Source organism: Lissotriton vulgaris, chromosome 1_1 (assembly GCF_964263255.1).
Source record: "Lissotriton vulgaris chromosome 1_1, aLisVul1.2, whole genome shotgun sequence".
NCBI classification, from domain to species: domain Eukaryota; kingdom Metazoa; phylum Chordata; class Amphibia; order Caudata; family Salamandridae; genus Lissotriton; species Lissotriton vulgaris.
The window spans coordinates 902,207,897-902,231,022 of record NC_141685.1 but is presented as its reverse complement, the minus strand read 5'-3'; the positions used below and the strand labels follow the sequence as shown (position 1 = coordinate 902,231,022).

The 23,126-nt window shown below is 41.9% G+C and overlaps 1 protein-coding gene across 3 annotated transcripts in view; it reads left to right on the top strand.

Moving 5' to 3' along the window:
- LOC147748145 (complement C3-like) overlaps window positions 1-23,126 on the top strand; it is a 1,551,795-nt gene that overhangs the window by 190,709 nt on the left and 1,337,960 nt on the right. For all 3 annotated transcript variants that reach the window (XM_086959014.1, XM_086959019.1, XM_086959009.1), the window contains exon 9: window positions 16,588-16,705. In XM_086959014.1, the coding sequence (XP_086815140.1) occupies window positions 16,588-16,705 (118 nt within the window). The remainder of the gene's footprint in view (window positions 1-16,587; window positions 16,706-23,126) is intronic.

Genomic DNA, 23,126 nt, shown 5'->3' with positions numbered 1-23,126 from the left:
TTGTAGTTTTACTCAATTTGAAATGCTAAAGAAGTTTTAACTTCTGAATACATTTAAAGACATCGATTCTAGTTTGGACATATTTGAAACAATTTGGTGGGCAAAAACACAAACCTAAAGCCAGTAGTTGAGTTTCTGCTGCTGTAAGGTCGATATTAGTCAGGTTGATGACAGTATTGTCCGTGACTGATTTATTCATGGTGCTTAATTTTTCTTCCTCACATTGCGCCATCTGCCCCTGCTGTTTCCTGATTTTGCATTTGTGCCTTTGTTCTCTGCATTTGTTCCTTCGCCTGCGCCTCTCTTTGCCTGTGTACTTTGCCGCAGGGTTTGGTGGCGATCCTCTACTAAAAAAACAAGTTCCTCCGATGGTGAGAAGCTATTCGGTAATAGGGATGGCATGTTGTTGAGTCCACCCTCATCTGATCCTGTGCTGCTGGCAGTCGAACTGAGGTCGATCTCACATGTTTCGGGACTGTGTAAGTTGGTACAGTGGACCACTGGGTTTTTGGGCCCAATTGCTTGCCTCTTGGCTACATCAAATTTGCGCGCAAAAGTAAAGATTCTGCATTATTCATAATCCTTTTTATCCCTGGCGAATTTGAATATCTTCTGGGCTTTGATGGTTTCCTCATGTTTTTGAAGGCGCAAATCAATTTCAGCTCTACTCTTTTTGATGAAATCTTGTTGTTCGTGCCCTGCCAATGTTAGATTCATAGCATCGATCTGTTTTAATATTTTATCCCTAACAGTTGTAGCATATTTAATCAGTATGGCAACCATGTTCGTAGAGGCTTCCAGATTGTATGTGGCCCATTCCTTTAACATTAGCGGGTTGGGGTTTTCAAACGAAGGAGCCATTAAAACCCTCAGCCGACGTGGTATTCGTCCCACCTCTTTATATTTTTCCAGTGACCGCTTCTCCCACCATTTAGTCAGTTCTGTGCTGAGAAGTTTCTCTAACGTTTTAAGTTGCATTTTCACATCATTCGTGGATTTAGAAATGTTGTCAGTGCCTTCCCCTAGTGTCTCGTCAATTTCAGGTAAATTATCGAATAATTAATCTGCTAAGGCCTCCCGGTCCCGTAGCGCGTCTGCCAATGATGACATGTTTAACTGGAATAAATCACTGATGCACTTTGGTCACTGCCTCCAGTCGTGAGGCACATTCCCGCAACTTTCCAACACTATTCCTGCTACCTGCATCTGCTGTAATGGCGCCGGCTTACCCCAAGAGAACTGGTTGGTCCGTTGGCGTCCTCCGACTCCCTCAAACCATCCTTCCTTGTAGGATGCATACACATTACAAACATTATAAGAAATAAACTGCAAAAACATTGAAAAAAATTCCAATTTGATAATACATAAAAAGTAAACAATATCTATAAAAATACATTTTACTAAAAATATCTTACAAGTTGCATGAATGTATATATATATATATATATATATATATATTTATATGTATGTTCAAGTTCAAGTTCAAGCATTTGTATAGCGCACTACTCACCCAGGGGGTCTCAAGGAGCTTGAGGGAGGGGGGTACTTTACTTATCGAATATCCACATTTTTTGTTGCTTTCTGAAGGAGAGGTGGTTCTGTGTAAGGCGGAGGTGGGTGGGGAGAGAATTCCAGGTTTTGGCCGCTAAGTAGGAGAAGGATCTTCCCCCCATGGTGGATCTATGGATGCGCGGGATTGCGGCGAGGGCTTGATTGGACGATCGTATTTGGCGGGTGGGGGTGTAAAAGGACAGGCGCGTGTTGAGGCATTTGGGTCCTAGGTCGTAGAGGGCTTTGTGTGCGTGGGTGAGGAGACGGAACATTATTCTCTTGTTGACGGGGAGCCAGTGGAGGTCTTTTAGGTGACCGGAAATGTGAGCTTGGCGGGGGATGTCTAGTATGAGTCTGGCTGAGGCGTTTTGGATGCGTTGGAGTTTTTTCCGTAGTTTGGCTGTGGTTCCGGAGTAGAGGGTGTTTCCGTAATCCAGTCGGCTTGTGACCAGTGCGTGGGTGACCGTTTTTCTTGTTTCGGTGGGGATCCAACTGAAGATTTTTTTGAGCATGCGTAGGATGTTGAAGCATGATGATGAGACGGCGTTGACTTGTCTGGTCATCGATAGGGAGGAGTCTAGGATGAAGCCCAGGTTAAGTGCGTGGTCCGTAGGTATGGGTGCGGTTCCCAGGGCCGGTGGCCACCATGAATTGTCCCAAGCAGAGGGGGATGAACCTAAGATGAGGACTTCCATTTTGTCCGAGTTCAGTTTTAAACGGCTGTTCTTCATCCACTCGGCTACTTCTTTCATTCCTTTGTGTAAGTTGGTTTTGGCGGTGTTTGGGTCTTTGGTGAGGGAGAGGATCAGCTGGGTGTCGTCTGCGTAGGAGGTAATGTTGAGGTTGTGTTGGCGCGCGATGGATGCGAGGGGACTCATGTATACGTTGAAGAGGGTGGGGCTGAGTGATGATCCTTGTGGTACACCGCAGATGACTTCGGTAGCCTCTGATCTAAAAGGGGGGAGGCGGACTCTCTGGGTTATTCCGGCGAGGAACGAGATGATCCAGTCCAATGCTTTTCCTTGTATTCCGACGTTGCTGAGGCGTTGTATGAGGGTGCTATGACAAACTGTATCGAAGGCTGCAGAGAGGTCAAGTAGGATGAGGGCAACTATTTCTCCGTTGCTCAGTAGTGTTCGAATGTCGTCGGTTGCTGCGATGAGGGCGGTTTCGGTGCTGTGTTTGGCTCGGAAGCCGGACTGTGAGGGGTCGAGGGATTTGTTGGATTCGAGGAAGGCGGCGAGCTGACTGTTGACGGCTTTCCCAATGACTTTGGCAGAGAAAGGGAGGAGCGAGATGGGGCGGTAGTTCTTAAGTTCAGTGGGGTCTGCTGTGGGTTTCTTCAGAAGGGCGCTGAGTTCGGCATGTTTCCAGCTTTCCGGGAAGGTAGCAGAGTTGAGGGAGCAGTTGATGATGTCTCGGAGATGGGGTGCAATAATGGAGTCTGCTTTGTTGAAGATGTGGTGGGGACATGGGTCGGTTGGCGATCCTGAGTGGATGGAGTTCATCAGGCGGATGGTGTCTTCAGTGGTGATTGGGTTCCAGGCGCAAAGGTTGTTAGAGGGGGGTTTTGGTTTGGAGGTTCGTGGAGTGGACTGGTCTCCGGACTGGTTTTCAAAGCTGTTATGTATGTCGGCGATTTTGTTGTGGAAGAATGAGGCTAGGGAGTCGCAGAGGTTTTGGGAGGGAGTGATGTCGTTGGTGCCGGCGGTGGAGTTGGTAAATTCTTTGACGATGTTGAATAGTTCCTTGCTGTTGTGGGCGTTGTTGTCAAGTCGATCCTTGAATGCTGATTTCTTGGTGGATCGGATCAGTTGGTGGTGTTTGCGGGTGGCGTTCTTGAAGGTGGCCATGTTGTCAGTGGTTGGGTTTTTTCTCCAGGCTTTCTCGAGGGTGCGACAAAACTTCTTGGATTTCTTAAGGTCATTGTTGAACCAGGGGCTTTTTTGCTACCTTGCTTGATTTGATGGTTTTTCAAGGGTGCTAGTTCATCGGCGCTGTGGGTGATCCATTGTGTGAGGTTGGTGGCTGCTTGGTTTGGGTCCGATGATTTGGCAGGAGGGTTTTGGTGAAGCGATGTGAAGAGCTGGTCAGTGGTAATTTTGTTCCAGTTTCTTCGGGGAAGTGGTTGTGGGAGGTTGTGGGTTGTGGTCTTTTTGTAGTTGAAGTGAACGCAGCTGTGGTCCGTCCAATGGAGAACTGTGGTGTGGTTGAAGGAGATGTGCTTGCTGGAGTTGAAGATTGGGTCGAGCGTGTGCCCGGCATAGTGGGTGGGGGTTTCAACGAGTTGTTTGAGTCCGAGGTTGGCCAGGTTGTCCAGAAGGGTGGTGGTGTTGCTGTCGTTTTTCTTTTCCAGGTGGAAGTTGAGGTCTCCCAGTAGGATGTAGTCCTCGGAGGGGAGGGCGTGAGGGCTGATGAAGTCAGTGATGTCTTCGCTGAATTGTGTGCGGGGTCCTGGTGGCCTGTAGATGAGGGTGCCTCTGAGTGTGGTCTTGGGGTCGGTGTGGATCTGGAAGTGAAGGTGTTCGGCGGTAGCGAGGTTATCGTCTGAACTGGTCGTGATGCGGATGGTGTTCTTATGGACGATGGCGATGCCTCCTCCTGTTTGGTTGATGCGGTACTTTCGGATGATCTTGTAGCCATCAGGGATGGCTATGGCGATGTCGGGAGCTGATGAGGCGTTCATCCAGGTTTCTGTAAGGAAGGCGACGTCCGGCGATGTAGTGTCGAGTAGGTTCCAAAGGTCAATGGCGTGTCTATATATATATATATATATATATATATATATATATATATATATATATATATATATATATATATATATATATACATGTATATATTTATAAAATTAAATACAGAAGCACATAAATAATCATATATATTTAAACAATATTAATAAAGGTATTAAACTGCAGAAATAATAAATCAACTATTCCCAATCCAATTAATGCAACAGTAGGGCTAGTGTTGGACTCAGAAGGCATATAGTGTACTATTCCCACTCCAGTCTGTGCAACAGTAGGGAAAGCGTTGGACTTAGAAGGGGTAAAATGCACTATTCCCACTCTAGTTGTTGCAAAAACAGAGAAAGCGTTGGACTCAAGAGGGGTTTATTTTCCTATTCCCACTCCAGTCTGTGCAACAGTAGGTAAAGTGTTGGACTCAGGAGGGGTAAAATGTACTATTCCCACTTCAGTCTGTTCAACAGTAGGGAAAGCATGGACTCAGAAGAGGTCAAATGTATTATTCCCAACCCCGTCTGTGCAACAGTAGGGAAAGCGTTGGACTCATAAGGGTCAAAATATAATATTCCCACTCCAGTCAGTGCAACAGTAGGGAAAGCATTGGACTCTGGAGGGGTAGCATTTACTATTTCCACTCCAGTTGGCGCAACAATATGTAAAGCATTGGACACAAGAGGGGTAAAACTTACTATTCCCACTCTAGCCTGTGCAACAGTAGGTAAAGCATTGGACTCTGGAAGCATAAAATCTACTATTCCAACTACAGCCTGTGCAACAGTAGGGAAAGCGTTGGACTCAGAAGGGGCAACATTTACTATTCCCACTCCAGTCGGTGCAACAGCAGGGAAAGCGTTGGACTCAGAAGGGGTAAAATTTACTATTCCCACCCCAGTGTGTGCAACAGTCAGAAAAGTTTTGGACTCAGGATGTGTAGCATTTACTATTCCCACCCTAGTCTGTGCAACACTAGGGAAATTGTTAAACTCAGGAGGGGTAAAAGTTACTATTCCAAGTCCAGTCTGTGCAACAGTAGGGAAAGCGTTGGGCTCACGAGGGATAAAATGTACTATTCCCACACCAGTCGGTGCGAAAGTAGGGAAAGTGTTGGACTAAGGAGGTGTAAAATTCATCATCCCCATTCCATTCGGTGAAACAGTAGAGAAAGTGTTGGACTCAGGATGGGCACATTTTACTATTCCAAATCCAGTCCCTGCAATAGTAGCGATAGCATTGGACTCAGGAGGTTTAAAATGTACTATTCCCACTCCAGTCGGTGCAACAGTAAGAAAGACCTTGGACTAAGGATGGGTAAAAGGTACTATTTTCATTCCTGTCCGTGCAAAAATAAGGAAAGCATTGGGCTCAGGAGGGGTAAAATGTACTATCCCCACTCCAGTCAGTGTAACTGTAGGAAAAGCATTGGACTCACGTGGGTAAAATTTACTATTCTCACTCCAGTCAGTGCAACAGTAGGTACAGCGTTGAACTCAGGAGGGGCAACATTTATTATTCTTACTCCAGTGTGTGCAACAGTAGGGAAAGCGTTGAACTCAGGAGAGGTAAAATGTATCATTCCCACTACAGTCAGAGCAAAAGCAGGGACTGCGTTGGACTCAGGAGGGGTAACCTTTACTATTCCCACTCCAGTCTGTGCAACAGTGGGGAAAGCATTGGATTCAGAAGAGGTAACATTTACTATCCACACTCCAGTCAGTGCGACAGGAGCAAAAGAGTTGGACTCAGGATGGGTAACATTTATCACTCCCACTCCAGTTGGTGCAACAGTAGAGAAAGCGTTGGACTCAGGAGGGGTAACATTTACTATTCCCACTTCAGTCTGTTCAACTGTCGCTATCCCACACACCTGTAAGCCAAAAGCTGCGGAAACGGCAATAGTCCTACCTCTCACCTCCAGACCAGCCTCTCATGCTGAATAAGCAGTATGAGCAGTTTGTCTCGGGGGGAAAAGAGGATAACAGCATGTAGGGAGAAAAGCATGCTCATTGTTGAGACAGCAGGGCTCCCTCTAAAGAACCATGAGTGTTCTGTTTCGGAATACCCTCTTCTTAATAGGACTTAAGAATACACCATTCTCTATAAAACATTATCACAAGAAAACTGGATAAGTAAAGGGATCATCCTAACACTAAAGAAGAATCTTTCATACTGTTATGCAAATCAGAAAACTTCCCCTCCCATAGGGAGACTTTCACCAGTTTCAAATGAGTGTAATTCACCAATCCCCAAGGAAAGTCCAGGATAGGAAAAATGGAGTTCACAGATTCCTATTAAGTGTCTTAGGAAGTAAGTTCATAATAAAACAAAAAAAGAAAATCGTTGAAGAATGGATTCTTACAGGAGGGAGTCAAATCAGAGTCACTCAACAGAATGGAGAAACTGCGGTTCAAAAAAAGTCACAACAAAAAATATCTAGACAAGGAAAGTAGGACACGACAAAACGTTGGTGCTAGTAGAAAACCTAGCCAAAAATAAGCATAGGGACCTATAGTACAGTGCACTGACTAAAATACTTGAAGAGTTGAAGAGTGATGGGACATACCAATGTTGCTGGCTCTCCAGTCAGGAGGTATCCAGTAGAGCAAAGTTTGTCGTGAAAGCAGTTTGAAAGAAATATCCGTTGATCCAGATGACAGCAACCAGTAGACCAGGAATTCCAGAGCAGACCCTGGGCGCCAGGAAGGAAGGGGGAGGAAAATGTGTCAAGGACTCCGAACACAGAATTCTAAACATGTCTCAACTGTTATATCTGCAAATCTGGAATAAATTAACTCAAGGAAGTCTAATTTTACCATGGGGTCAAGACTGCAATCAAAGATTGGATAAACTCTAATAGTACACATGATCTTTCTTCATCATCCAGTGTCCCTGTAAAAACAATCATACCCCTAAAAACAAGAATTCAAAAACACAATTGAAATATACAGAAAGGAGATACCACGTTGCTCCTGACTGATCACTTTCTATGGCATCATGAACATAATTGGACCTTCTCTTTTTTTGTAATAGAACAGATCTCATCACATCCTTGCAGAGGCAACAAGGTACTAAGACTCCACAAAAAAGAAAGCAAGGGAATTCTATAATTAGGGACTTTACAGAATGAACTTAATAAGGGTGTCCAAGATGCACTATTCGCTATATTAATGCAACATCTATAAGCTTAGTAATTGAGCATCTAATTGAAGGAATTGGGGCATCAAATTCTATTATCTCCACTTTCATATGCATTATTACACGTACATTAGACACACAAAATTGGAATGTTAAAATTATGCAGACAACTTGGTAACATTCTGCACTGATATACTTTGACTTTTTTATATGAAATGGTTTAGTGACTCAAAATAGGCTCCATCAAAATGGCTAAATTTTTGACAGCTATTTCAATATCATGGCCTATCTACTCTCTAAAATTAGTCAAAATCCCTCAGCTACCCAACTGCCTTGCCCCTTAGGTATTTATTCCACTTCCCCAATCAGTCCCACCTTCCCCTTCTTTCCCATTCCTCTTCCATAACCTCTGACGGGGCCCCAATCCGCAGCGGAGGAACTCTTGCCCCCTCTCTCCTAAGATTGTTTGATCTCTCACCTACTCTTACCATTGTTCGCTCGCCTACTATCCCAACCATCTTCCCAGGTTCTCCCTCTAACTCTCTTCCTACTCACTTGCCCCCCCTTGGGACTCCGACTCCACTCTCCTCTATGTCTAACGACCCGACATCTAATGCAATCCTTTCCAAGCGACACAATGTGGTTTATTCCCGTAACACTCCCTCTCTCTCTCTCTCCCTACTCATCCCCTATCCCCTGATTGTTTAACTGACTCGAAGCACTTGACGCAGAATCCATTTAACACTTGTCAGAACTTCATTAACCACCTGCCTACTGTTTGGACTCCCTCCCCCATCTCTGTTCACCCTCCTCTCGCTGGATTTCTCTCTCCTTTCAACATCGACCCCACTTCTTCCCCTCTCTCCTTCTCTGCGGGTCCCCCCCCAACTTTATTGCACAGACATTGAACAGTATAGAACGCAAACTCAATTCTATGGTCACTGAATTAACGCAGATTAGCGGGGATCTCTTGATCATTAACTCCTGGGCGTGCCCCTACATCACTGAAACCTTGTCCTCTAGTTCTCACAACTTCTCTCAACATGCCAGAGGGCTGACCATTCCCCTTTGCAAATGAGCTCATAGGCCTTACCTTGCTGTTTGCTCCCTCTCCACTGCTGACCTTAATGACCTAATCAATTCCTATTGCCCTAAGTCTCAGGTGACAGATCACCTCCCTTACTCCAACATCCCAGTAATAATGGGCTTTAACCGAGTCCCTTCTCCTCTCATCTCTCCTAGACCTCCAGCACAACACACCTCCATCCACACCCTCAAACCTGCCAAGGGTAACCCAAACCCCCTTTCATGCATGCTTGTTAACTGCAGATTGGCAGCATTACATGCTATGGAAATTTCAGAAACCATCCTCAGTGAGGCTATTGACATTGCCTTCCTCACAGAAACCTGGCTTAATGACCACTCAATGGCCATCCTTGATCTGCTCACCCCCAGCTTCTCCATTATTAAAGAGGACAGACCTGACAGAAAAGGGGGTGGCCTAGCATAATCCATAAATCAGAGTTACAACTTTCCCTTCTGAAGAACACTGTTCACTTGACCTTTGAATACCTTGGCGTAGAAATGGTAAACAAATGGTAAAGTGAGTTTTCTCGCCCTTTCAACATGGTAAATTAGTATACTCCTGAGTTGCACATTTAATGTTCTTATAAGTAGGCTCGGGTATAATTTTTTATTCCGCCGGCAGAATCAGAGGAATGTTTGTAATTTGTAACGCAGAATTACTGACAAATGAAATTGTTCCGCTGGTGGAATTAAAAATTATACAGGGGTTTGTAAAGTTTAGAAACTACTGCGTACCACTTGACACCCTTGCACTTTCTGGAGTGATTAAAATATTTAATCACTGAAGAGTAAGTAAGGACGCCAAGTGATATGCAGTGGTTTCTAAACTTTAGAAATCATTTTACATACAAGTTGATGGCATTAAATGTTTTAATCACTGCAGAGTATGTATGGGCGCCGAGTGATATGCAGTGATTTCTAAACTTTATAAACTACTGCATACACCACCCAGCGCCTTAATCACTGCAGAGTATGTAAGGGCTGTGAGGTATATGCAATGATCTATAAATTTCAGAAAACACTGCAAACACCACTTGTTCTCTAGCATACCGTGCAGTGATTAAAACCTTTAATCACTGCAGAGCATGCAAGGATGCCATTGCCAAGTGGTATTTGGCTGCAGTCTTTTCTTAGGCAAAAAGCATCCTCACATCAATTTTTCATTGTGAGGGTGCATTTTGCACTAAGCAAATATCGTTAAATGCCAGTCGTGGATTTCCACGGAATCTGGTAGAATTTTCATGCAATTCCCTGTGATTATGTGGAATCATACTACTCAAATTCCACCCAGCCACATTCAAAAATCCCTAGAATATGATGCCAAGTGTACCCATGCCATGTAAATGAAATGGTACCAATGGACTGCAGCACCCATTGTTGCATCCACTTCAGTGGCAATGTAAGGTATGTCTCCGGGCCTACCATTAGATCCTGGCTGTGTAATTTTGCATTGTCACCCCTAAATAAACCTTAATACCTTAATAAGACCTGTAAGTCAGGGTGCATGGTATTTAAAAATAAGTCATGTAAAAATTAATGTTAAACATGTCCTTACTGTGACAAGCACCTCAAAGTTAATTTTATTGTAGCAGGTTTGGCTGTTCCATAGCAAATCTTTGGAATACCACATAAGATTTACTAAATATTATCTCTGCCTAGGAAACAGCTAGAAGTTTAATTGTTGAAATGTTTGAAATGTTTATTACATGTCCAATTCACTAATGAAGTTGGATTTGTATTACATATTTTGGAATGTTTGACCTTTAAAAAATTACATTTGCCCTACCTGAAGTTTCTAGAAACTACATCAGTATTTTGCTTTCCAGCTCCGATCATACTGTAACTAGCTTCTTAATAGGCATGAATGAGGTGATCACAGTAGAGAAACAAAAGACGTTGGCTGAGGGGGGTGGGGGTTGTGCCCTTGATGGGAGGGCCTGTGGGCTGGGCCAAAAGGACCTAATTAACTTAAAAAATGCCTATCTGTCACAAGCAGATTTAGCTAACAGCCTAACCTGCTCCCTTCTTTTGTCTGTCTACTCAGCCAGACTGACCTTTATCACAGTGGGATTCTTGTTGACATCACAATGGCAGATTCTGCTGGAGTACCTAGACCTGCTTGAAAGATCTGCTGGGATTTTTCATACACCATTTGGGTCACACTTCAAATGAGGGAAACAGAATGCCAAAACAATTTGTGTGTATGCCCTGTCTGGTTGCTGTCCCACCGCCAAGTTTAACAGGATTTTTCCCCAGTTAAGACCAAAATTTAAGTTTACCTGGGACAAAAACCTAACTTTACGACTTTTGGTATTCACAAAGGGTATTTAGGAGAACTAAAGTTAGGATTCTTAACTTTAGTACTCCTAAATGCATTTTGTGAATACCAAAAGTCATAAAGTTAGGATTTTGTCTCAGATTACTTTTGTGAATCGGGCCCCCTAACTTTAGTACTCCTAAATGCATTTTGTGAATACAGAATGTCATAAAGTTAGGATTTTGGCTCAGATTACTTTTGTGAATCGGACACTAAGATTTTAACAAATCATCTCTGTTTTCCTTATTCCAGTTTTCACAATTTATTCCCATTTTACTAGATAGATTTGGTAATTGTGTTGGTTTTTTCTGACTTTAATATTGTTTTGCAGCTGCTTAAATGCTTTACGTGCATTTCTCTGGCAAAGCGCCCATCGCTTTGTGCCACAGCTACTCCGGTTAACCCAGGGTTTCTTATTGAAACTATCATATTTCCTAGTGACAAGCCAGTGTACAAACTTGCAGTAGAATTTCCCCAATTTAACAATTCGTAATGGCACATAAGCTATAGAATGTGCAAGAGGGAGAAATAAGGGGGAAAGCAGTTTTCAGAGCTATACAGATAATATGCAGGCCAGTGGCAAAAAGGCCATAAATAGAAAAGAATGGAATGTAACTGGCCTGTCTAAAGTACTAAGAAAATAATTTTTTCTATAATTTGAGAATGAAAAACAGATATTATATCATCATAAGAAATGAATAGACCACAAAGCAAAACTAATTTCCTATGGACATCTTGGAGGTCTTTTTTCTCAATCTCTACAAAGGAAACTACAAACATCACTCAGAAAAGAAAGTACTCTGGGATTTATGTGATTGGCATCAAAGCTGCGACTGCTGGGAGATTGGTATCAAGAATAAGATAATGATGCATGCTTGTTTATGGGCAGATTTCGGGTGATTTTCTAATATGCCAGCAGTCACAAAAAGAAAAAAGAAAAAAGGAACAAAAACCCCTGTTGGGGTAAAAGCAACTAACAAAGCGTGAATCAATTTGCTAGATCTGAGCTATCTTGATCAAAAGAATTACTAATTTGGACAGTAGGCCATATGAAATTGCACTGCTAAGTGAACACTTTAAAAAAAAAAAAAACTTGGCTTGATTGGCCTAACGAAGAAAGTGGTCGATGCGTTTCGAGTTCCTATGGAAAGGAACTCTCTTCAGGACCTCATAGTTCTTAGCTTTCATTCGATGTGTTCCATCATGGAAGCTATTTATAAAGGAAACAAGTGGTCCTTAGCATATGAGAATAAGAGTAAACAAAGATATTATATAGACCACAATGGGCTGCTATATAGTTAACAGTCCCTTGTCCAGCCGGACAGGGAGTTTTTTATTGATCTGGTAGGTCGTTTAATGTGACGATACAACACATAACCAAAACAATAGGGTTACAGTAGGGCACAGTCCTGTGCCATACGTAGGAAAGAAGTAAAAAGGACAGTAAGTGCAAGAAATATCAGGCAAACAGGGTGAGCTTGCAGGTCACTGGTGTGAATTTAAATTAACAGTGTATCCTGGAGTTAATCATACATACAATAATACAGTGGGGTCACATGTATGGATTACTCATAAAGGAGTCGACTTTTCGATCCCACGCTCAGTTATAAGGGGATCATCTTCAGGACTTGAAAAATGATTTTGCCTGAATAAAGCTTTTTAACGCCTGTTGGAAAAAGCAAGGAAGAAAACAAAGCATAGGTGCAGTCAATTTAAGCATAATTATAGCAATAGTCAGCACTAGCTATTCAGTTACAGTATTCGAAACCGCAGTGAGGGGTGTTGCCAGAAGGCGTGAGCATTCAGTGCACTGCTGTAAAAGTTATAAAATATATACATTCAACTGTTTTTATCGATTTTGTAAGGCGGCCGCAGTGTTTGGAAAGGAGTGATTGGCACGTGCAGGTGATCGAGGTCTATTGGTTTTCGCCTTGGTGATATGGCATGATGCCGTGGTGGGGAAGTGAACCGGAGTCAGTGTCATAGGTCCAGTGGTAGGGCATGATGGGGTAGTTACCGTCAATTAAGTGCATAAATCGACCCGGATTATTAGAATTGTGGGCAGTAGTTGGGAGGACCTACCAATTATGAATCCGTGATTGAAGTCAGTTTAATTGAACCGGGTGGCGACTGGCCTCAATAGATGAACTGCGATGCAGTGCCCTGTTGGGATTGAGGGATTATTTTATTATCAAGTTATTTACAAACCACGGGTTGAGAAATGGGGTAGAAGGAAGGCGGGTGGCATCTCGTTTTACCATAATCTGAAGTTTCCTCTGGTATGGGTAGATATTGAGAGGCACATCAGAGGTGATGCTTGCATGCACTGTGCACATATCACGGTGCGTTATGCGGCGGTGGCGTTGCTGTTGAAACAAAGTTACCTGGATCATTATTGGTCATGGGGGGGGGAAATTTTGTGTACTGCGTGAGGTAACAATTTCTGCATTACCGTTTGGTTTGCTTGCAATTTAGTAAATTGCGGCATGGGCAATAGCGCTGTCTCAGAAGAATGACTGGTGCGTTACAATTGTAACTTTTAAGGCTGCATGATGCCAATTGGCATCGCTGTGGGAGCAAAAGAGCCAGAATTTATACTGGGATATGGGGAATAGTGGCAGGAGGCACAATGCCGCAGGAGCTGCTTTACCGTTTGGTTTCTTGTCAAAATTAAGGAATTCCGATGTTCGGCGTGGGTATAGACGCCGTCTGGGTCGCGGTCAGAAAGATGACTGATCGCTGTGGGTGTAAGGGGCCCGAAATTAGTGAAAGGTTTAGGGGAGGGTGAAGGAAGCGCGAGGAGGCAAACGCTACTTTACCGTAGTGGTTTCTTCCAGTGTTGAAGAAATCCGGGGCTCGGCGTAGTCAATGGCGCCGTGTGAAAACGTTGCGGCCAGAATGGGGACTGATCCGCTGGGGGGTTAAAATTAAGGTGGTGGTTAAAGAGCGGATTACGGGTGTGCTCGTTCCAAGGTCAGTGTTAGGGGAAAACTTACCGAATAGTGAGGATGCAGTGGATGAGTCGGTAGCGTGCTGTGCCTAGCAGGATTGCTTCCGTGTTGTGGGATACGGAGCCATCCATCATGGAAGCTGGCACATATTCTTTGTAATCGTCTTGGTATTTGGAGCCTCCCAAGAGGGGCTCCGTTTTACTGCTGCGCAAAGTCTCAATTCAATGGTTTTCTGTATGACGCCCTTCATACGTGGATTCTTGATGTGACACCTTATGTGGTTTGAGTTCTGGGCGGTTGTGGACACGGTTTTCTCGTGTCTCTCCGAGACGTTATAAGATTCACAGCGATCTGAATTTTATAACGTCCCGGAGAGACACGAGAAAACCGCAAGCAAATTGATTCACGCTTTGTTAGTTGCTTGTACCCCAACAGGGGTTTTTGTTCCTTTTTTCTTTGTGAGTGCACATACGGAGTGTGTTGGAATGTGTGAAGGAGCTGAAACCTTAGTATGAGGGATGAGGTTTGTATGAGTTTGAGGAAGTGAATGGTGTTTTGAATGCGAGAAGTGTCTTTTTGTATGGGTAAAGATTTTATACGGGGTTCATTGTAATATCAGTTGTGATGATTTGTTTGTAAAGGTTTTGTCAAATTGAAATGATCTAGATTACAGTGTGAAAAATAATTTGATTAATTCAAACTGAAAGAGCGGTTTAGAAGGGCCAGTTTCATTCTGTTTCTTCTTGTCCAAATGTATTGAACAAACGGCAGTATTGGCAATTGGTAGTTGTTTCTTGTTATAGTTGGCATGACCTTACTGCAGTATAGCCAAACCCTCCTATTGTTAACTATTGTGATTAATATGGTGCCCTAACTAGCCAAGGGTATGCCCTGACATGGGTCTCTTGTTCACTGTGTCACTGGAATCAAGTTGCACCTGACTGACAAACCCCGATCAGAGCGAAACATTCCTATGAATGCTTCTGTCCTGTTTGGAGGAGACCTTGCTTGGCAATTTGGGCTGGACTCTTTCTATTGAAGCAGGACCAAGACTGATTTGCATATGGCTGGGTCCAATCTAAGTTGGAATGATGAGCAAAACAACTGTATTGCAATGCTACTTCGAGCAATTGCCAGTGGTTAGACAAATTGCAGCCTTTCCTCCCATCACCTTTTATCTGTTTGAAAGAAGAAGAAAGTCATCCAGTGGCTGAACTGCAGTGTGCAACCAGGAATCCTGGGTGAAAATCCTAGCTTCCCATGTATCTAAATTATGTGCTCTGATGCAAAGCATTTAACTTCACTTGGCTGTATTTTTATTGACTGAGAGATGTGAGACCACCAGTGCTTAATTTGAGCTAGTGGGGACCACCAGCATTCGTTTTTGGAGACTGGCACTCATTTTTCGGAATCAGATATTAAGCAAGAGAGGGAAAAACATAATAAGAGACAGGCGGAGGAAGAGAAGACGTAAAAAGCGTCATAAAGGGAGAAAGCAGGAACCTGCAAGAGTGAGATCAAAGGGTATCGAGTGTATAGTTTTGGATTAAGGAGGCTTCAAATGGTCGGATTAAGGCTACGCAGCCTTGGCATTTGCGTGTGGCATGTAATTCCATGGTAGAAGGATTCTGAGCAGAACTTCATGCACCGGCACCCATTCTTTAACAAATTAAGCACGGGAGGCCATCTATAAGTTTGTAAGTTCAGGAGGAATGCTTCGCAAAAACCTCATTAGCTAGTAAACGATAAAAAAATAAGGGTGCAAACCCCAATGGCTATTAAACGATAAACAAATGAGGGTGCTCCACAAATAATGACAAAAGTGGCAGTGTATACAGTGCACATGAAAAACACCTCTGGCTTCACTTATTTTACATTGCGTGCATTTCAGTGCTGGTCTGCATTTTAAAATATAGTTATTCAGATTAGACATGGCATTTTATATTTGCTGTTTGAGGGAATAAACCAGGGTCATTAACCTGGCACCATTCAGCCGAATCTAGGTTGGATGAGGGAGATCAGGCACTCGTAATGCAAGGTGCATGGTTGTAATGAATGCCACATTCACCCCTCCCCGGCAGGTGCACAAGATGGCCATACACAGACATCGCTGTAAATTAAAATAATGACAGGAAAGCAGTACTTAATTTGAGCTGGTGGTTTCCAGTGCTCCACAAGAGCACTTAATTTTCAGCTCCAGCTCTAGTGACAATCCAACACATGTGGCGCTGTCTGTCAAATTTTGAGATGAGCACAACAACAGTGTTTAATAAGTCAATATACATTAAAACTGAATACTGCCTTCTGCTCACACCATTCTTATAGCTTTTGGGCCTGGAATAGTCTGAATTGTAACACTTGTAGGAGTGTGATGGATAGTAGTTGTGTTGGTGCTGTCATTGGTTGCGCTGGAAGGCGCAATGAGTGGTGCAGGCTGTAGTGACCTCCTGAGAAGGCCTCTGGCAATCACTATTTGAAATAAAAAAAATGTAAATTGAGCACTGCTGGAAACATCATCATCCGTAATAGAAAATCAACAGGAAGTGAGGAGACAGAGCAGACAACTGAGCCAGTGTTTATGCCTGTAATGCACACCGAATATGTTAAATAATATCCTCCCCGTAGTAAGAAAGGATTCAAAGCCCAAAACATTTTAAAATACAAGTGCACTTATCGGATGCTTCTTAAATAAAGCGAGTTGGTGTTTATGTTGAATTTTGATACGTAAATCTATCTGACTACGCTCCATCTCACTATCTCTCGTTCGTAACTCTCTCGTTCTTTCTCTCTTGATGCCTGATTTCAGATTGACGAAGGGAAGGGATCTGCGACAGTGACAATGAAACAACTGATTGATTCATTTGAAAACAATACAAACCTGGTGGGAGCATCAATCTCTGTCAACGTGAATGTTTTTTCCTCAGGTGAGCATTATGATGGCGGAGTTTTCCCCGCGCAACGCACAGGCCAGTGAATGTTTGTCGCACCACATGGGTAGCACAGCAGATTAAACGGTTCTTTTTATGTCACAGGCAGCCTAAATCTCACCCAATTTAATGGTTTTTCTACGATTGGTTCGAAATCTCTATTTATAATTACAAATTAAAAGCATCCAGGGGCAGCTTTACAAGCCCCCTGCGCCACCAGTGCTTTTTTTGTCGTACCGCTGGAACATTTTACTGCTCCATAATTACAAGGACAGGTAACGCCACCCTGTGTGACTTTTCCTGTCCTTGTAAAAACGGCCCCTTGACATGCAACACTTTGCGTGAAAGGGGCGTTCCATGGGTGTTGCTGTGGGTGTTCCCACGCAACACCCATGGAACCAGACACATTTCCAGATTTATGAGAAATCGTAAACCTGGAAATGCGTCAGAATGCTACACCACCCTATGGGTGGCGTAGCAAGGCGCTACGAGGAGAAATCTTTTAATTTCTCCTCGTTTGTTTCCTCTTTCAATGCGTGCTGCATTCCACAGCACACATTGACAGAGAAAAATACCTGTAGTAATTGTTTTTGTGCAGGAAGGTGCCCCTTCCTGCACAAAAACAATCTCCCCATGATGCAGGCATCCTTGCACTATGGTGCAAGGGTGCCTGCGCAGGCGCATGGCAGCTGGTTGTGCGCCAGTGCAGAGGAGAGCACAGGAATGCAAAATATTATTTTAAATATATCGCATTCCTGTGCTTTGAAAGTGACGCAGCGTAGCGCAGCCAAAGGGCTTGTGTTGCAGCGCTGCAGCACTTTCTTGTAAATCTGCCCCCCAGTTTTGTTCTCTAGTACAAAGTCCAGCATGGGAACACAATAAGTAAATCTTCTTTATTTGAAGCTAAATAGTTTAACATTTGTTGCAGCAATCAGAACTGGGTAGTCGATGCTCTCCTAATTCAGAACCAATCAACTATTATCACTTAGCACAACCCTCAACCAATCAGATAAGAACATAACACAACCTTTCCAACCAACCTTCAACACAAATAACTAATTGAAAAAATAGAGTAGCACAAACTACTTATAAATAATTTAAACTCACATAAAACAACGTAAACTTTCTGCTGCACAATGTTATATCGCAAAGTAAAATATTAGTCAAAATATTTTAACCATTCTGGTTTATACTCAGACTCTTAAAACCAAATCTTCTCTGTCCCTTCCCACTTTTTCTCTTGATCATTGACATCTCAAATGAATCATCAATAACATCGTGTTTGGTATTTTGCACATTGGCATTTACAACAATGTTTTTTGCACTTTTCCCGCTCTCTCCAAACATGGCATGCTCCACATGACACCTTACTCCAGCACCTCCACATTCTTCTTCACCTCAGGAATTATAAAAAGACCCATGACATTGGCAGAACCTTTTTTCACGAACCAGGGTGACTTGATGTACACCATCTTACCCACATTTCATTTCAGATGCATAGCTCCATGCAATTGATCAAAATGCTTCTTACCTACCACCTGGCAGACCTTCACATTTTTACACCTTTTCCTACCTTGTTACTATTGCCCTAAAATAACCAAGTAGGAGCCAGCGTCGTCCCTGCCTTCCAACCTCTCAAATTCTCAAGAGGTGAAATTATTGCCACTGTGTGAGAAGTGGTTCTATGTGCCCACAAAGTTGCCCTCACCATAACAGTAGGAGAACATCTACAACTTAATGCTCTTTAAACACATATATTTACCATAGTGTTCAGAATGTCTGCCATGCCATTGGCTTGAGGATGCTAGAGCATGATGTGCTGATGAACTGTGACTAATCCATCCAAAAACCCACAGTTCTCTCGGAAGCTGAATTGATGACCATTGTCTGTCACAATGATTTTAAGAATCATTTCCCTAGAAATTTCCTGTATTAAAAATCCAATCACAGTCCTGTAAGTGTTCATGCTGAGACACGTCAATGTGACCCACTTCATAGTGTTGACCACTAAAAATAAATCTCAATTCTCACATGACCTCAAAAAATTAAAAGGCCTTACAATGTCCATTCCCAACTTGTGCCACGGCACATAAGGTACTTGTACAGGTGAAAGTGGCGCTTGCCTTTCAGTCCTACTCTGATGTGCCTGAGTACAAGTTAACAATCTACAACCACACTCTCCACCAACCTGTCCATACTTGGCCACCAATTCTGTTCTCTCAACCTTGCTACAATGTCTATGAAAATATACAAATATAAGTCCAATGATAGAAAATATTTATTCTCTTCTAAAACACTCTGCTTCATCCTTACAGCTTCCCAGTGGCAACTGAACTGCCACTAGCCTTTTTCAATATTAACATTCTAGATTAGCAGTCTACATTCTAAACTTCTCTAATATCTCATTATTACACCTCTCCCCTCCTTTTCTTGAAGAACTGTTAGAAGTAAAGAAGAAAGAAAAGAAAAGGAAAGGAAAAATGAAGTAAATAAATAACAAGCACATGTTACAATCAATTTACCAATGCTCAATTAGTTGATCCTTTTTCGTTAAAGTCCTCCTGCACTTCCAAATTAATCCACCAGATTTTCTCGATCACTTCAGGGATTACATCTCTTCCCCAATTGTTCTATTCAGCTGTTTGATACTTCTTAAAAATGTTTCTTTCTTATTACAATTCTGTTATCATCTTGTGCTGTAACTGCTGATCCATGTTCTCCTATTACTCTCACTGGAGACAAGTGAAACCTACATTGTGATTTTCCTATTTGCTGTTGTTTAACCAACACCAATACTCCGAATCGATATTCTTGAATATTTTCCTCTCACCTACATAATATATTTTGTTTTCTCCTTATCATCATTGTCTCTGTTCAATTTTTCATCATATTCCTTTGGTGAAGCTTTTGAAGATGTGGTAAATCGAATTTGTTGAGATTGTCCAAACATTAATTCAGAGGTACATTATCTCTAGAACCATTTAGAAAGTTTATAGAAATCCGAGACAATTTCACTCTTTGTATAGCATTTTTATAGTGGCCATCAATCCTTCCACCATGTCACTCCTTGTGGCCACATTGGTGTTATTTTCCTAGTGTGTTAGTCCCATATAATTTATGAATTTTCTCAATTTTGTTTCCAGTGAAATGTGGTCCATTATCTAACTTAAACATATCTGATATTCCCCAAGAAGAAAACATTTCATCCAGGACAGGAAGCACTACTGATGCTAAAGTTGACGCTAATTTCACAATTGGAAAATGGGAATACTCAATAATTATTACGAACAAATAATGTCCAGAATCCAAAGGTCCATAAAGGTCTGATGCTATATTGGACCACACTGCATCCAGTGATATAGATGTGCAGTAACTCAGTGTTCTACTCTTTCAGAGTATATTGACACAAATTACAAGTATTTACCATGTCTTCAATGTAGCTATCTAATCTTGGAAACCAAATTTCTTTCTCTTAAAAATGTATATGTTGCTGACATGCCTCCATGACTCTCATGGCCTAAATCAATGACACAACTTTGTAAACTTAGTGAGATGCTCCACCTATTACCCCTTAAAAGAATATGTGAGTAGCTCACTTTGTATATTTTTGAATCCTAAAGCATTTTTTGTCTCACCATTGAAACTTTGTTTCATTAATAATATGTTTCCATCTTTTCAAACCTACTTTTCTTTTTATTTCTTAGAGTTGAAATTCAAAATTTTCTACAATGTTGCTTTTTTAGACATATGGCAGGCTTGTTCCATAGTTTATATTCTTACTTGTTCCATGTTTGTAGCATATTTTATTAATTGTGGTGTAAACAATGTGCTTTCAACTTCTTCTTAAATTCCAGTGAGTTAGAGCCTTGAATTATTCTCAATCTGATTGCTTCCTCATGGTCAAATTTCTCAAATTCACAACTCATCACAAATTTTCTTAATCTCGGCACATATTCATCAATTCACTATTCTTTCCTTTGACGTGTCATGTTAAAATTACATCTTTCAAAATCTAAAATTCTTTGGCGATCAAATCTATCATTTACACATTTTGGGAGATCCGCTTTATGTGTTTCTTTCATTTTCTGGAAACATTATAATTATACCTTCGACATCATCACCTACTAGATTAAGCAACACATCTTTCATATGTTCATCTGTATATTTCTTACATGTTGCCTTTAGGAAGTGCCCAAACCTTCTTCTCCATTTTCCCTACTTTGTGTAATAGTTTGCTGATCTGATATATCAGACGTTCAAGGTCTTCAAAAGATTATACTTGAAATGCTTTCTTCATCATGTCCATAAACTTGGTCACCATCTGTACTTGTTGTTTCATTCTTATTTTATGTATTTGACATTTTGGACAAATATTTACATGTTTTTTACTTTTTTTCACTGGTTGCCTGAAAAACGGCTTCCTCCATGTAAACCAATGGCAGTTGCTTGATTCGAAGCTGACTGCTGAGATTTTGACAAGATCACAGTACTTCACGCCTGACCTCAAATGGCCACTATTCGAGATGTTCTGTATTCTCGGTTTGATTTACGGTTGACATGCGCAAGAACAACAGTATAACATTCGAGACACAACAGATGCACTTGAGAAAGAGGCAGATAAGAAAGAAACCCAGAAACAAGCAAGCTGCACTTATATTTGCTACCTTTTGGTATTACCCTTTAAGCCTGAAAGTTAATCCAATAAAATATATGCAGTCTTTGCTTGCGCTCTTACTGCCTCTTTCAGGAATACATGGATACTTGCCACCAATTTGTAATGTCTCCAAAACTAGACACATACAAGTCCAATGAGAATAAATATTTATTCTCCTCTAAAACAATCTGCTCCTTCTTTACAATTGCCTTGGTCAAGTTCCTTCCCAGCTGCCCTTCATGTGCCCAACACACCAGTTTCTCTATTACAATCCCAGGTGGAACCCTACTGTCACCCCGGTACAACTCTCCATCCAGTAGACATAATTCATCCTTGACTACCCAAAAATAGTTTTCAGCCCCACTGAGATTATTTTCATAAGGCCAACCATTGAAAATTCCACTATAAAGTGTGTCTTCTTGTGTGACTTTACTCATCATCTTTGGCTTCAACAGGTAACCTAGAAAGACAGTCTGATGCTTTGTTCTTTGAGCCCTTTACATACATTGAATTCACTGTGACCTTCGATCCATCTACTGATCCTCATCAAGGCTCACTTCATCTTTGGTTGAAAATAAATTTACCAATGGTTTATGCTAATTTTTCACAATAAAAGGCATTCCACAGAGAAAAAACTTTAAATGTGTCATTGCCCATTAGCAAGGTAGAGATTCCACTCTATTACTATATAATGAACTTAAGCTCCGCTAAGAGTCCCAGAAGCAAAGACTATTACCTTCCCTTCTCCATCCACTATCTGGGCCGAAACTGCAACTAGACCAACCAAACTTGCATCAGTCACAAGAATAGTCCTCCTGGCAACATCAAAATGCCCCAAAGTTGACATTTCACTTAACTGTTTCTTCACGGAATCCAATGCAGTAGAACATTCTGCAGACCAAACAAATATTAAAATTGCCTCCCATGATGCACTAAAGTGGCAACATTCCTTCTTGTGAATTTAGAATAATATTCTGTTAACCCTAGAAAGGACCTCAGTTGATTTTTGTCTTTTGGAAATTGTGCATCATTAATGGACTTAATCAAATCTGACTCAAGATTTATTCTCTCGCCAGATATTGTATGGCTTAATAAGTTACTGTGCCCACACTAATTTTCCATTTTTCTCTCTTAACTGTCAGACCACAGCAACATCACTTCTGTCAAAGTGTCTTCATGTTCAGCTCTACTGTAACAATAAAACAATATAGCACCTTGAAAAAATAGAACCTTTTTTTGCACCCATCAACACCTTCCTCATCACACTCTGAAAACGCACAGCAACTGGAAAGCTCCCAGCGACTGGAAAGCTCCTAGAGGGGTAACAAATTAAGTCAGATGTTTTGACCTTTCAGTTAGAATCACCTGGTGGTAACCAGAGGATACATCTTATCAACTGAATAATTGAGCTGCACCAAGCAGTGATAACTCCTCTGCAGTATTAGGCAACACTTGCCTATCTACCCAAATATTCTTGTTCAAGTCTCGAATATTCAAACACAGGTAGATATGTCTGCAACCATTTTTGTGTGCCAAAACTACAGGGGCATGCCATTCTTAAGACTGATTCTCTACAACAACTCCCAACTCTTTAAGTCTCCCTAGCTCTGTCTCAAAGGCTCCATCATTAAGTTTGGTACTTTACATACTTTGTGCACCACTGGTTTCACATTCTTTTTAAGAATAATCATGTGCTTAAAACCACTAAGCAAACCCAATTTAACTGTAGAGACCTCTGGTAAATGTCCAATCACATCACAATCT